This window comes from Trachemys scripta, chromosome 1 (assembly GCF_013100865.1).
Source record: "Trachemys scripta elegans isolate TJP31775 chromosome 1, CAS_Tse_1.0, whole genome shotgun sequence".
NCBI lineage: Eukaryota > Metazoa > Chordata > Testudines > Emydidae > Trachemys > Trachemys scripta.
The window spans coordinates 304583530-304597380 of record NC_048298.1 but is presented as its reverse complement, the minus strand read 5'-3'; the positions used below and the strand labels follow the sequence as shown (position 1 = coordinate 304597380).

The 13851-nt window shown below is 37.1% G+C and overlaps 1 protein-coding gene across 6 annotated transcripts in view; it reads left to right on the top strand.

Annotated features, from left to right (window-relative positions):
- Window positions 1–13243, top strand: part of TNFRSF19 (TNF receptor superfamily member 19) — a 116381-nt gene extending 103138 nt beyond the window's left edge. For all 6 annotated transcript variants that reach the window (XM_034758748.1, XM_034758752.1, XM_034758751.1 and 3 more), the window contains 5 exons: window positions 562–726; window positions 1821–1946; window positions 4936–5038; window positions 7435–7832; window positions 11098–13243. In XM_034758748.1, coding sequence (XP_034614639.1) covers window positions 562–726; window positions 1821–1946; window positions 4936–5038; window positions 7435–7825 — 785 coding nt within the window. In that variant the 3' untranslated portion in view covers window positions 7826–7832; window positions 11098–13243. The remainder of the gene's footprint in view (window positions 1–561; window positions 727–1820; window positions 1947–4935; window positions 5039–7434; window positions 7833–11097) is intronic.
- The last annotated feature ends 608 nt before the right edge of the window (window positions 13244–13851 follow it).

Sequence of the window (13851 nt, the reverse complement as noted above, 5' to 3'; positions counted from 1 at the left end):
ACTTGGTGTCTGTGTGTATATGCAACCAAGTTTAGGACAAAATGATGCTTCTAATGGACTTGAATTCCTGTGGACCTCTAACTGACAACAAGATTCCTTAACAGGGGAGCATGAAAAAAATGGCCTACTGTGTGACTGTAACTCCTGCTAGTGGGTGGTCCCTTTAACTATACAATTAGCTACTTTCTCAAAGCTAGACAAATTTTCCTGTAGCTCAAGTAGAAAAGGCCTGTGTTTTGGTGCTAAAGGTCCTGGTTCAATCCTCCCTGACAACCAGGGTGTCTATATGTATGCGGCTACAATTCATTATATGCCCATTTAACCGATTGTGCTATTTTATAAGTGTCTGCACCGGGCAGCGAAATTGAGAGTAAGTAACATAACTGAGGATAAGCTATATTAATATTAGTTATGCAACTTTGCTGTTGATACATTAGCAAATGGAAAGTCTTTTTTTTTTTTTCTGTGCTAAGAGCCTGTTCTAGTTATATTTCTTGGATTTTCCATATACCTAAACTGTCCACACAGCATGCCTTACCTATGTGCTTAATTATATTTTAGGTACTATCAAAGTGAATCTTGTGAAGATCCCATCAACTGCTTCCAGTCCTCGGGATACTGCTCTAGCAGCTGTTATATGCAGTGCGCTGGCCACAGTGCTCTTAGCTCTTCTCATCCTCTGTGTTATTTACTGTAAGAGACAGTTTATGGAGAAGAAGCAAAGCTGTGAGTTTCCAACTATTTATTTGTTTGTTTGTTTTAAGAGTAACAAGATTGTGCAGTACAACAGATCCCTTTGCAGGGTCAAGCCTTTGGCAATATGGTGTGAATGTAAGCCTGTTTAAAATAGTACAAAATGTACAATGAGAGACTTGTCGCTTTAAAATTTCAGTACTAATATTACTATACTATTGAAGAAAAAATCCCAAGTTTGTCACTAAGGATTTACCCATATTTATAGACATATTCAAGATGAATGAAATGCCTTAATCAGCTATGTTTTTAATTAATAATTTTGTCAACATTTCATCCATATTTTCAGATTGCTTAAAATTAACATTAAAATTAAAATGAGAGCAAACTTAAAGCATGATATTTTGCCCTCATTTTAAAAATATCTTTAATTAAGATAAAAATGACTTTAAATGATTCTTAGATGTATAAAGAGGAAATATCAGGTAGGAGTAGGGAGATATTACCTCTGTATATGGTATTGGTGAGGCCACTCATTGAAAAATTGGAGAAGGTTCATAGAAGAGCTGTCAGAATTATTTGAGGGCTGATCTTATAATGAGTTTTAAGGAGTTCAATCTGTTAAACTTACTGTAGTGAAATTTAAAAGGTGACTTCACCATGGTCCATAAGTAACTACATTGGGTAGAGATTGCTTATAGTAGAGGGCTCTGTAATCTAGCAAATAAAGACAAAATAAATATCCAGTGGCTGAAGCTAAAAATATTCAAATGGAAAATACTGCATACATTTTTACTAGTAAAGGTAATTAACCATTGGAAGATCTTACTAAGGAAAGTGATGTATTCTTAATCACTTGAAGTCTTTAAATCAAGATCAGATGTCTTTCTAGAAGAGATTCTAGTTGAACCACAATTTCTTGGGCTCAGTGCAAGAATACAATGGCCTGTGTTATGCAAGAGATCAGACCACATGATCATAAGGTGCCCTTCTGGTCTAAAATCTATGAAACTAGAAACGTGAACATTTTGTGAACTATAATGTGCAAATACTCCATAAGTATAAAAAATTGTGAACAAAAACAAATAGAGCATACTGATACATTTTCTCTTCAATTTTACTCAAAGGGTCTGTGAGATCACAGGATATTCATTACAATGGTTCTGAACTGTCGTGTTTTGATAGACCCCGGCTTAATGAATATGCTCACAGAACATGTTGTCAGTGTCAACGAGCTGCATCACAGACATGTGGTAAGTTAGGTCTCCATAAGGCCTTATGGAAATGAGAAGTCTAAACATCAGGAACACATGGAATGCTGAGCTTTCATCTAGCAGTTGAGTTGCTTTGGTTGGTTTCCTAGTTATGGTAGGACATTATAAGTCTTTCTTAAGGTTAGGATTGATTGTAAGTGTTAAAAGAAAGTGGCCTTCTCATTATAGGCCTAGAATTTTCCAGAAGCTGTTGAGGTAGGTTTTGTTTTATTGTTTTGGGTCAGTTGATCCTTCATGTAAATAATCTGCCAGTTCAGACATGTGAGAGACAAGGTGGGTGAGGTAATATTTTTTATTGGACCAACTTCTGTTGGTGAAATAAACAAGCTTTCGAGCTTACACGGAACTCTTCTGCAGGTCTGTTTAGACATGTTTGTTTCCTGTTGCTCCTAAAAAGTACTGTTAGCTCAGGCTTTGAGATTTAAATTGATGTGTGTGATCAGTCAGCCTGAACTTCAGCATTTTCACAGTGAACCTAATCCCAAGGTTACATTAAGAATATGTCTACACTGCAGTAAGACACCCACAGGTGGCCCATGCCAGCTGACTAGGGCTCACAGGACTTTGGGCTGCACACTGAGCTCTGGGACCCTCCCATCTCACATGAGCCCGAATGTCTACATTACAGTTAAACAGCCCCTTAGCCCAATACCCATGGGACAGCTGCGGGATCTTAATTATAGTGTAAACCTACCCTAGGAGGCTTGAACATTCAAAGTTATTCAAATGTGGTAAACTAATATCAGTATAGACACAGTTAAAATCATCACATGGTACTGATAGGTTATATCATCTAACACCATACTAAAAGATCTGTTTTTCTATGTACATTTGTAATTACCATTATAGTGTCAGCATAATAATTTCCTCTCTTATCCCGTTTCTAGTGGCTCAGAGTTTACTAAAACTTTCCATTTTAGACTGAAATTTTACAGACATTGGTCTCTGCCCAAGGATGAATGTGTAAAAGAAAGAAAGAAAGAGCACACAGTTCAAGGATTGCTTCAGAAGGATAGTAATTTATTGCTGGCCTGTACTAATATTAAATTGCTACCCACAGCATGGCAGCTCAGTGCCCTGCCTCTTTACTGCATGAGTAACCTTAACTGTGGCCCATTGTGTGTATGTTGAAGTAACAAGCCTTGTGGATGGGGGGAAGCGGTAGGTAGATGTGGTATATCTTGACTTTAGTAAGGCTTTTGATACTGTCTCATGTGACCTTCTCATAAAAAAAACTAGGGAAATACAACTTAAATGGAGTTGCCATATGATGTGTGCATAACTGGTTGGAAAACCATTCTCAGAGAGTAATTATCAGTGATTCACAGTCAAGCTGGAAGGGCATATCAAATTGGGTCCTGCAGAGATCAGTTCTGGGTCTGGTTCTGTTCAATATCTTCATCGATGAATTAGATAATGGAATAGAGAGTACACTTATAAAGTTTGTGGATGATACCAAACTAAGAAGGACTGCACATGCTTTGGAGGACAGGATTAAAATCCAAAATGATCTGGACAAAGTGGAGAAATGGTCTCAAGTAAATAGGATGAAATTCAATAAGAACAAATGCAAAGTACTCCACTTAGAAAGGAACAATCACTTGCACAGATACAAAATGGGAAATGACTGCCTAGGAAGGAGTATTATGGAAAGGGATCTTGGGGGTCATAGTGGATCACAAGCTAAATATGTGTCAACAGTGTAACACAGTTGCAAAAAAAGCAAACATCATTCTGGGATGTATTGGCAGTAGTGCTGTAAGCAAGACACGAGAAGTAATTCTTCTGTTCTACTCTGCGCTGATTAGGCCTCAACTGAAGTATTGTGTCCAGTTCTGGGTGCCACATTTCGGGGAAGATGTGGACAAATTGGAGAAAGTCCAGAGAAGAGCAACAAAAAATGATTAAAGGCCTAGAAAACATGACCTCTGAGGGAAAATTGAAAAAATTGGGTTTGTTTAGTCTGGAAAAGAAAAGACTTAGAGGGGACATGATAACAGTTTTCAAGTACATAAAAGGTTATTACAAGGAGGATAGAGAAAAATTGTTCTTCTTAACCTCTGAGGCTACGACAAGAAGCAATGGGCTTAAATTGCAGTGAGGGTTGTTTAGGTTGGACATTAGGAAAAACTTCCTAATTGTCAGGGTGGTTAAGCACTGAAGTAAATTGCCTAGGGAGGTTGTGGAATCTCCATCATTGAAGATTTTTAAGAGCAGGTTGGACAAACACCTGTCAGGGATGGTCTAGATAATACTTAGTCCTGCCATGAGTTCAAGGACTGGACTAGATGACCTCTCGAGGTCCCTTCCAGTCCTATGATTCTGTGCAATGCAACAGTCTTTAATGATTTTGTGCAGTTTCCCAAAGGATAGGCACAAAAGATTAGCTGAGAGTGGATGGGCAGTCCTATAATTTTTCTCCAGAGACTCATTTTTTTCTTAAATGAAAGCGAAGTCTCTCAGTTATTGTTATTGTTAATGTTATTGTTGTGGAGAAAACCCTCAAAATAAAACCTAAAACAATAGCTATGAGGAAAGCACTGCCCATTCTTTTCAAGAGGCACTAACTCAGATGCCAGTGATGACGGTTGAAATGTCAGCGTTTGTTAGCTATTTTATTCTTCATTAAAACATGTAAGAAAGGAGAGGAAGTATCATATTATGAAAAACTAAAGTAGTGGTAGGTCGAGGCCCTTAGTAACACACCTTGGGACTGAAAGAGGGCACAAATGCTTTCGTTTTCCTGAAGGGGAGGTTCAGCTTTTAAAAGATTGGGTAACACTGGTTTTAAAGGAATAATAAAAAAAGAACATTTTTACAATGACATCTCACATCTTCATGAATTAATTTATGTAAAATTGGGAAAAAATGATAAGTTTACAAGAATATAGACTTTAAACTTATGGCCCTGTTGTGAATTAATTGAGGACATGCTTTACCTCTATTAAAATAAAGTTTTCTTCTGTAGGCCCAGTTCATTTGATTCCATCACTGTGCTGTGACGAGACCTGCAGCATGGAGCACAGCAGTCACAGCTGCACTTTCCACTCTCACACTACACTTTATGAAAGGTAACAGTTTTTTTAGAGTGTATCGAGTATTAACTATTTTGCACGTTAGACAAATTAATATTTATACAGGCTACACAAGTTCCAGTGGAGCTTAATGAAAAACTTTGAACTGCTGGCAATCCTGTTTGCCAGATTCATGAAAAAATCATGTTATGGTGAAACAAATTCTGCATTTTCACCCAGGAAAAAAACTATACAAGATCCAAACCTTAAGTTTGGACACTAGTAAAATAAAATCTGGGAGAGTGTCCTAATTTCCTCCACAGATGGGTTTTCTTCCCCTCTCCCAATCTGCCTTTAGCCTTTTGGTGACCCTCTATTCCCCAATGGGCCAGCAGGATGTTGTGTAATCTCATTCCGGCCTCTGGTTTGCCTGGAACAGTTACTACAGTGAACCAGAATTCTGGAAGCCAGTGGTATGGCTTGTAATCTCCATGAACTCAGTTTATATTTTTTTGGTTTAGAAACTTTAAATTGCTCTCCGAATTGGCTGATCTGTTCTAGTACTTTTGAGATTACTATGAGATTTTGTTTAATCATTTATGTACAAATGCCCAGTACTGGATTAATGTAATGTTGATGAGTCCCATAGTACTAACTATGGTTAGTTACTAACTAATTAAGTAACTATTAACTACTCCTAGTCAACTTTGCATCTGGCCAAATATAAATATAGAAGTGGTACAATTATTTATGCATCACAAATCCAATCACAGTGAGGAAAAATAGAAAGCTTTTGATGTCATCTGATATTTCCTAACTGTAGATTTTAACACTGAATATTTTCTAACCAGAATTGTTTTCTATATGAGGTTTTAACTGGCCTTTAGCTGTTTTGTTCCTGTGGTTAAATGTGACTAAAAATTTAGAGGTGGTTTTAAATAGCTGCCCTTGATACAATATGGCTTAGTAGTCTAAGCATCAAATTTAAAACATGTAGGCATTCTGCAGCTACATGTTCAAGTGCCAGGTTGACTCAGCCCCTTTATCCTTCCATTGCTGACAAATTGAGTTCCATGCAGTTTGTGTGGGGTCTTTGGTTAAGACTTTAAAAATAGAAGTCCGGTCTACTCTCTCAGGATATGAAAGATCCCTTGGTGGTTTCCAAAAGAAATTGCCCAAATTTCTTTTCCCAGAAAAGTCTCTTTCCTTCAACTACATTGCAAAAAGAAAAACTGTGGCACAGAGTCTCAGAGTCAGCTGACTCAGGCTCACGGAGCTCATGCTACAGGGCTAATAAAAGCTGTGTAGACATTCCTGCTTGAGCTGGAGTCTGGGATATGAAACCTACAGCCTTGCCTGAGCAGGAATGTCTACACGGCTTTTTTCAGTCCTGTAATACATGTCCCACAAACTTGAGTCAGTTGACCTGGGTTCTGAGAGTATGTCTACACTGTAATTAAAAACCCTCAGTTGGCTTGTGTCAACTGACTTGGGCTTGTGGGGCTTGGGTTAAGGACCTGTTTAATTGCAGTATAGGCATTCAGGCTTGGGCTGGAGCCTGGGCTCTAGGACCCTGTGAGATGGGAGGGTCACAGAGCTCAGGCTGCAGCCTGAGCCCAAATGTCTGAATGGCAATTAAACTGCCCCTTAGCCCGAGCCCCATTAACCCAAGTCAGTTGGCATGGGCCAGCTGTGGGTTTTTAATTACAGTGTAGACATACCCTGAGACTCATTGCCATGTTTTGTTTTGTTTTCGGTGTAGACGTACCCTTAGATACCACAGTAATAGTCACCTTCAAAATACCTGGCCTAGATTGTGACTTACCTGAAAACTGCTTCCAATTTCTTTTTCTTTGTGTAAGATGGAAGTAGTCCCTCTAAAAATAAAAATAACCTATCAGTGCTCTCTAATATTATGTATATTGAATGCAGAAACAGAAATTAGAGCAAAACCGTTCTTATTAGTCACATCAGATACTATTTTGAAGGCTGGTTTTAAGGGATGAAGAAGTCTAAAGAAGACAGTTACTGAGGAGTCCAAATGAGTGTGAGGAACCATCAGCACATCCTCTCTACCTTTCATAGTGTTCCCAATGCCCCTGCTGTCTTCAGATTTGAGTAGGCCAACAGACCTCTGCCAGAGGATCTCTCCTCCAGCAGAACATGGCTACCTCCAGAGTATTGGCTTAACAAGGAATACCAGTGTTGGAAGGGACCTCAGGAGGTCATCTAAACCAACCCCCTGCTCAAAGCAGGACCAATTCCCAGACAGATTTTTGCCCCAGATCCCTAAATGGTCCCTACAAGGATTGAACTCACAACCCTGGGTTTAGCAGGCCAGTGCTCAAACCACTGAGCTATCTTTCCCCCATGTTTAATTTTCTTAATGTAACACTTACTAGTGTCATAGTCTTTGGAAAACTTTTTCAAACTTGTTTCTTTTCTCTTTGCAGGACTTTAAATTCAGTCGGAGAAATGATTCCTGCATTCCTCGGTTCTCTTTCACACTCTGCCTGTGGAGACCTTTCAGATGCTTGGCCTCTTATGCAAAACCCTGCTTGTTGCGACAGCATCTCTTTCTGTGAATCTTACCCAGAACTGACTGGAGGAGATATCACTTCCTTCAATCCAGAGACTGAAAACACGGCCAATATAGATTCAGATAATGACCAGGATCTAAGTGATGTACTTATTTCAGCTAAGTCTGCTGGAAGCTTTGCAGAATCCACTGAACTTTCCAAACAGAGCATATGTGTGGATGCTTCATTAGTTCAGAACTCATCAGCTGCTAAAAACCTGCCAATGTCAGAGTGTGATGAAACAGTTAATCATCCCACAGACTGATAATAAGGTAAGATACATATCTGTAAAAAAAAATTAAGAAAACCTGTTTGTTGTTAGAATGGTACATTCTGAGGGAGACCAAGATAAGAATGTATAAGTCCTCCAGCCACATTGAGACAAATATAAATAGAAGAATTGGTGGAGTAATTTATATTATATAATTGCAAAATCTTCAAAAATTTAAATGCATTATGTGAATTTTAAAAGTATGGTATTTTCCCCATACTACAATGTAACAATAGCGTGAATCAGAATGGAGGGTTTGAGCCTTTGTATACAGCATGAACAAGTTCCACTGACAGTTTTCAGTATTGTAAAAATTTAAGTGCAAAAACTAGTTTAATAATTATATGGTGGAACTCATAGGAAGCCCGTGCTTATGAAATAAGAATTGCAGACTTGTCGTTGTTCAACTGTATGAAAGGCTACACAAACCCTTCTCTATGAAGCCACTACAGCATAAAGAAGAAACAAAGATATAAGAGATCATCAAACTTCTTTTTATGCCAGTCACATCTCCCTGTTGACAAATAAAATGTTTAACCAATTTAATTTAATCTGCATCTTTTAATATTGTGTTATGTACAGAGTAAACAAGGTCAAAATGAAGGGAGGGGAGAAACCATTGTCTCTGCTAGAGCATTGTAAGGATCACAAAAGTTCACAGTACCACTGGATGGGCATTTTTCTTTTAGAATACTTTTGTGCCCTGTATCTGAAAAGTAGCAATTTTATGGCATTTGGAGCATAAAGTACCTAATCCTACTCTTACTTTTAAAAATTGCATGTCACTTATAAAATGATTCTCCTTAATCCTCTTCCCTTCAATCTGAACACTTATTTATTCTATTTCTTGAATGAAAAATAAAAGGGGTTTAGGAATTAACAAGAATGTGAATATTTTGGAAATGTACAGAACAAATCCTGCCAAAGTCTGTTTAACTGTTTTTTAAACCTTTTGTAAATCAGAGCCTATCTCTCAGAAATTTAGATTTAAGTATAATTTTAAACATGTACTGAAGCTGGACAGAATTGTAAAAAATTGGTAAGGGAAGCAAAGAGAAACAAAGAGGACTCTTTGGCCAGCAGAGTTAAGGACAATAAGAAGTTTTTTAAATGTATTAGGAACTAAAAGAATCCTGACAATGGTTGATTTCATAGAATATCAGGATTGGAAGGGACCTCAGGAGGTAATCTAGTCCAACCCCCTGCTCAAAGCAGGACCAATCCCCAAACAGATTTTTGCCCCAGATCCCTAAATGACGCCCTCAAGGATTGAACTCACAATGCTGGGTTTAGCAGGCCATTGCTCAAACCACTGTATTGGTCCATTACTAGATGGAAATGGTAGAATTGTCAATAATCATGCAAAAACAGCAGAACTGTTCAATAAATATTTCTGTTCTGTGTTTGTGGAAAAAACAGATTACGTAGTCTCATCATATGATGATGCTAACACTCTTTCCATTGCACGAGTATCTCTGAAGGATGTTAAACAGAAGCTACTAAAGTAAGACATTTTTAAATCAGCAGGTCCAGAAAACTGACATCTGAGAGTTTTGAAAGAGCTGACTTAGGAGCTTGCTGCACCATTAATGTTGATTTTCAATAAGTCTGGGAGCACTGGGGAAGTTTCAGAAGACTGGAGAAAAGCTAATGTTGTGCCAGTGTTTAAAAAGGGTCAATGGGATGACCAGGATAATTATAGCCTGTCAACCTGACGTAGATCCTGGGCAGAATAATGGAGCAGCTGATCCAGAACTCAATTAACCCCCTTTTTTGTTAATGTAATTAATGCAAACCAATGGGTTTATAGAAAATAGATCCTGTCAAATTGACTTGATATATTTTTTATGACATTACAAGTTTGGCTGATAAAAGTAATAGTGTTGATGTAATAAATTTAGACTTCTGTGAGATGTTTGACTTGGTACCACACAACATTTTGATTAAAAAACTAGAATGATATACAAGTAAAATGGCACACATTAAATGGATTAAAAACTGGCTACCTGATAGGTCTCAAAATCTAATTGTAAATGGTGAATCATCATTGAGTGGGTGTGTTTCCAGAGGGGTCCCGCAAGGATAGGTTCTTGACCCTACACTAGTGAATATTTTTATCAGCGACCTGGAAAAAAACATAAAACCATCAGTGACAAATTTGCAGATGACACAAAAATTGGGGGAGTAGTAAATAATGAAGAGGACATGTCACTGATACAGAGCAATCTGGATCACTTGGTAAACTGGGTGCAAACAAACAATATGCATTTTAATATGGTTAAATGTAATTTTATATATCTAGGAACAAAGAAAGTAGGCCATACTTACAGGATGTGGGAGTCTGTCCTGGGAAACAGTGACTCTGAAAAAGATTTGGTTTTCATGGTGGATTATCAGCTGAACATAAGCTCCCATTGTGACACTGTGGCCAAAAGAGCTAATGTGATCCTGGGATGCATAAACAGGGGAATCTTGAGTATGACTAGAGAGGTTATTTTACCTCTGTATTTAGCATAGATGTGACTGCTGCTGGAATACTGTCCAGTTCTGGTGCCAACCCTTCAAGAATAATATCTAGGAATAACATTGTTTCCAATGTCCAAAAATGCTTGGCTTGTTTAGCCTAACCCAAAAAAGGCTGAGGGGAGACACGATAGCTCTATAAATACATCAGAGGGATAAATACCAGGGAGGGAGAGGAGTTGTTTAAGTTAAGCACCAATGTAGACACAAGAACAAATGGATATAAACTGAACATCAAGTTTAGGCTAGAAATTAGATAACAGTTTCTAACCATCAGAGGAGTAAAGTTCTGGAACAGCCTTCCAAGGGGAGCAATGGGGGCAAAAACCTGAGGTCCCTTCCAACTCTGATATTCTATGATTCTAGTCTATTTACACTGCATGTTCTTTGGGGAGGACTGCCTTTTAGTATGTGTTTGAGCACTGAGCAAAATGGGGCTCCAATCTTGGTTGGGTCTCTAGGCACTGTTGCAATGCAAATAAATGATAATTAGAATAAAATCATTTCAAATAAGAGTGATTTTTAACAGAGCTTGGAATTGTGTGAGTGTATGGTTAAATTTACAAGTGAATGTTTTTAGGACACGTCAGTTTCTTGCCTTCTTTAGTGATTTGTTTTGTTTGTTGTTTTTACAGTAGGTGACTGTAAAACCAGCAATAAGTTTTTAACATTTTATTTTGTATAGAAGTACATACAGTTTTTATGTGATTTTGTGTAACCACTGTTGTGTCACTTTCTTTTAGGACGCCAAAAGGAGTTTTTCTGCCAGCAATAGAACTGAATGCTACCCTAATGCCTGTCTGTTAATGCTTGTGAATTAAACACAGCCTGGTCCTCAGTGTTACATGATTTCAGAAACAGCAGAAATAAATTGGCAGCATTTTGGACCTTTCAGGAAGTTGCATCTGAGCCATAGCAGCTGTAACTGAACCATCAAGGGGCAACTTGAGAGAAGACTGAGGTGGATTCATGATATTAAAAAAAAATTGCTGTAGTTCAATAGAAATTATTATGGGGAAGTTCTCTGGCTTGTGTTATACAGGAGGTCAGACCAGATCATCACTATGGTCCCTTTTGGCCTTCGAATCTGTTGTTGTTGTACTTTGCATCTCTTGTAAACAACAACCTTCTGTGCCTCAAAGGTGCTTGAAAAGCCTAAGAAGATTATGTAAATATAACAAAATGAATTAAATTAGTGTGTTTATACTGAACTGTTAAATATGGCTACAAATGACAGAAGATGTGCGGCAGAAGTTTGCCAGTTACTCTGTTTGCAAAGTTAATCACGTATTAGGAAACTGCCCTGGCTAGATGTAATGTTAATTCACAATTTCTTCTGAGAATGAGTAAAAAAAATTAACACTTCTATCTATTGATAAAAATGACGCTTTTATTATGTATTACACTTTAGCCATTAAGCTACTCTTGGGAACTAAGCAATTAGCTAGCATGTTACAATAATATGAGTTATTGAAGTGCCCTAAAAACATCACACTTCTTTTTAAACCAGGAGATTTGCCTTAATTTAGATTTAGATTTATAAAAATCAGCCTCATAGATAGGGCTTTTTGTATTTGTTGTTTGGTATGTTCAATATGTGGAAGGGTCAGCATATTGGACTTGTTCTATCACATACTTTTTAGATGTTGAAATATTTTTTATAATAAATTGTCATGTCAAATTACAGTAAACATACCATGAAAGTATTCATATAAGTGAGAGCTAAACTATTATTATAGTCGTGGATGAGTTTCAGGGGTCATATCATGGTGACCTAGTCCCTATTCTTCTACTGGTTCATTTTTAAAATTTCATCCAAGCCACTATCCTCTCCTCATTTTAATATCTTTTAAAAATTCACTTCTTCCAAAAAGCATGTTCACAATAATTATTTAAACATATACCTTCATTGAACCGTCAAGTTATGCACATGACTAAATTGAGTTAAACATATCATCTTACTGGTGTAACTTCTGTTGTTCCTCTCCCTGAAATACTTTGCATCTTACGTTAGGGTTTGAACTGCACACACTTTCAACCAAGTACTGTGCTTACTACCAGTAGTCCCCGTGAACTGAACTAAGAACTACATTCAGCAGGATTGAGCTGTGAGATTTTTGAACTCTTCTTATAAGTGTACTGTAAACCACCGAGTGTGGTCTTGGCACAATAAAAGTAATCAGCAAAATGCTGTAGATTTGCCATAAATGTTCCCTCTTGCTGCAAGTGGATTTATCAGTATCTACACTGTCATGCAAAGTTTGGACTGGCAAAAGAATAATTATATGCAGTGTTGAATGCCAAAGCAACAAGATGCTTTGGCAAAAGACAATGGGACTACTTGTGTGAGTAAGAGCTACTCATCATGAGTAAGAGTTCCAGAAGATGGCGTAGGGTTACTGATGAAATCATTTGTAAGAATGTTTATACAGTAAATGCTACTATATGATCACTGACTTACTGACTACATACTCAGTTGTGCCTGCAGTACAATTGTTAATCTACAAATTTGCTAAAGATTTATTCAGATCAGAAAACTGTGGTTCAAAATTCCTTTTGTTACTTTCATACATAAGAGAAAATCAAAATATTACTTTCTACTATTTACCGCATGAACATACATTTGTTTTTGTATATATTGTGTAAAGAGAAAAATCCAAAGTGCATTTCATTATATTGCAAAATATTGTTAGAATAGGTGTGGAGATTAAAATGTTTGCCATCAGGAATTCCTTTTAAAATGGTACTGAAACTTTGCCAGACTCTTTCACCAGTAAGTATGTTTCCCGTTGGAATTTACACTTTGATCAGTTTTGTCCAGCAGCTATATACAAAGTTCCTCTAATAGAGAGACCTATAGTTTAACAGCAAATTGTAAAAAAAAAAAAATCAAAACAAAAATAAACCAACACCCCCACCAAAACACTGCCGAATAAGTCTTTTTAAATATATATGTATATTGTGTATATAGTTTTTCTTAATTTAACCAAATTGGTCTTGTTTATATTGTATATGCAAGCAACGTATATGCCAATAGAAAACAAATACCAACACATTTAGACAGTGTGCCTAACATATAATTTTTTTCAGTCCTGTTTTACATATTGGACTTTTTAAAAAAATCTGTAAATTATAATCTTATGTAAATTGTTTTGTAATACTTTTTCTATTTGTGAATAAACTGTTACATGAATTGGCATAATCTGGCCCAATATTATTTTGAGGTACATGAATTATTAATTCTCCAAATTGTGGGAGCTTGAAGATATCACCCATTGAAGGCATGATGCTTCAAATTGGGCATTGGTCCCAAGTGGAGAGAGAATCATTTGGTGAGCTCAACAGATTGCTTTTGTAGTGTAATCTGATTAAAATTAAATCCAAATACTTCATAGAGTTGGCTGTGATAATTAAGGGAATCCCAACACATTTACATGAGGGTTAGGGACTGTTCTGGAAAGTAGTGACTCAGAAAAGGACTTAGAGGTCATGTTAGA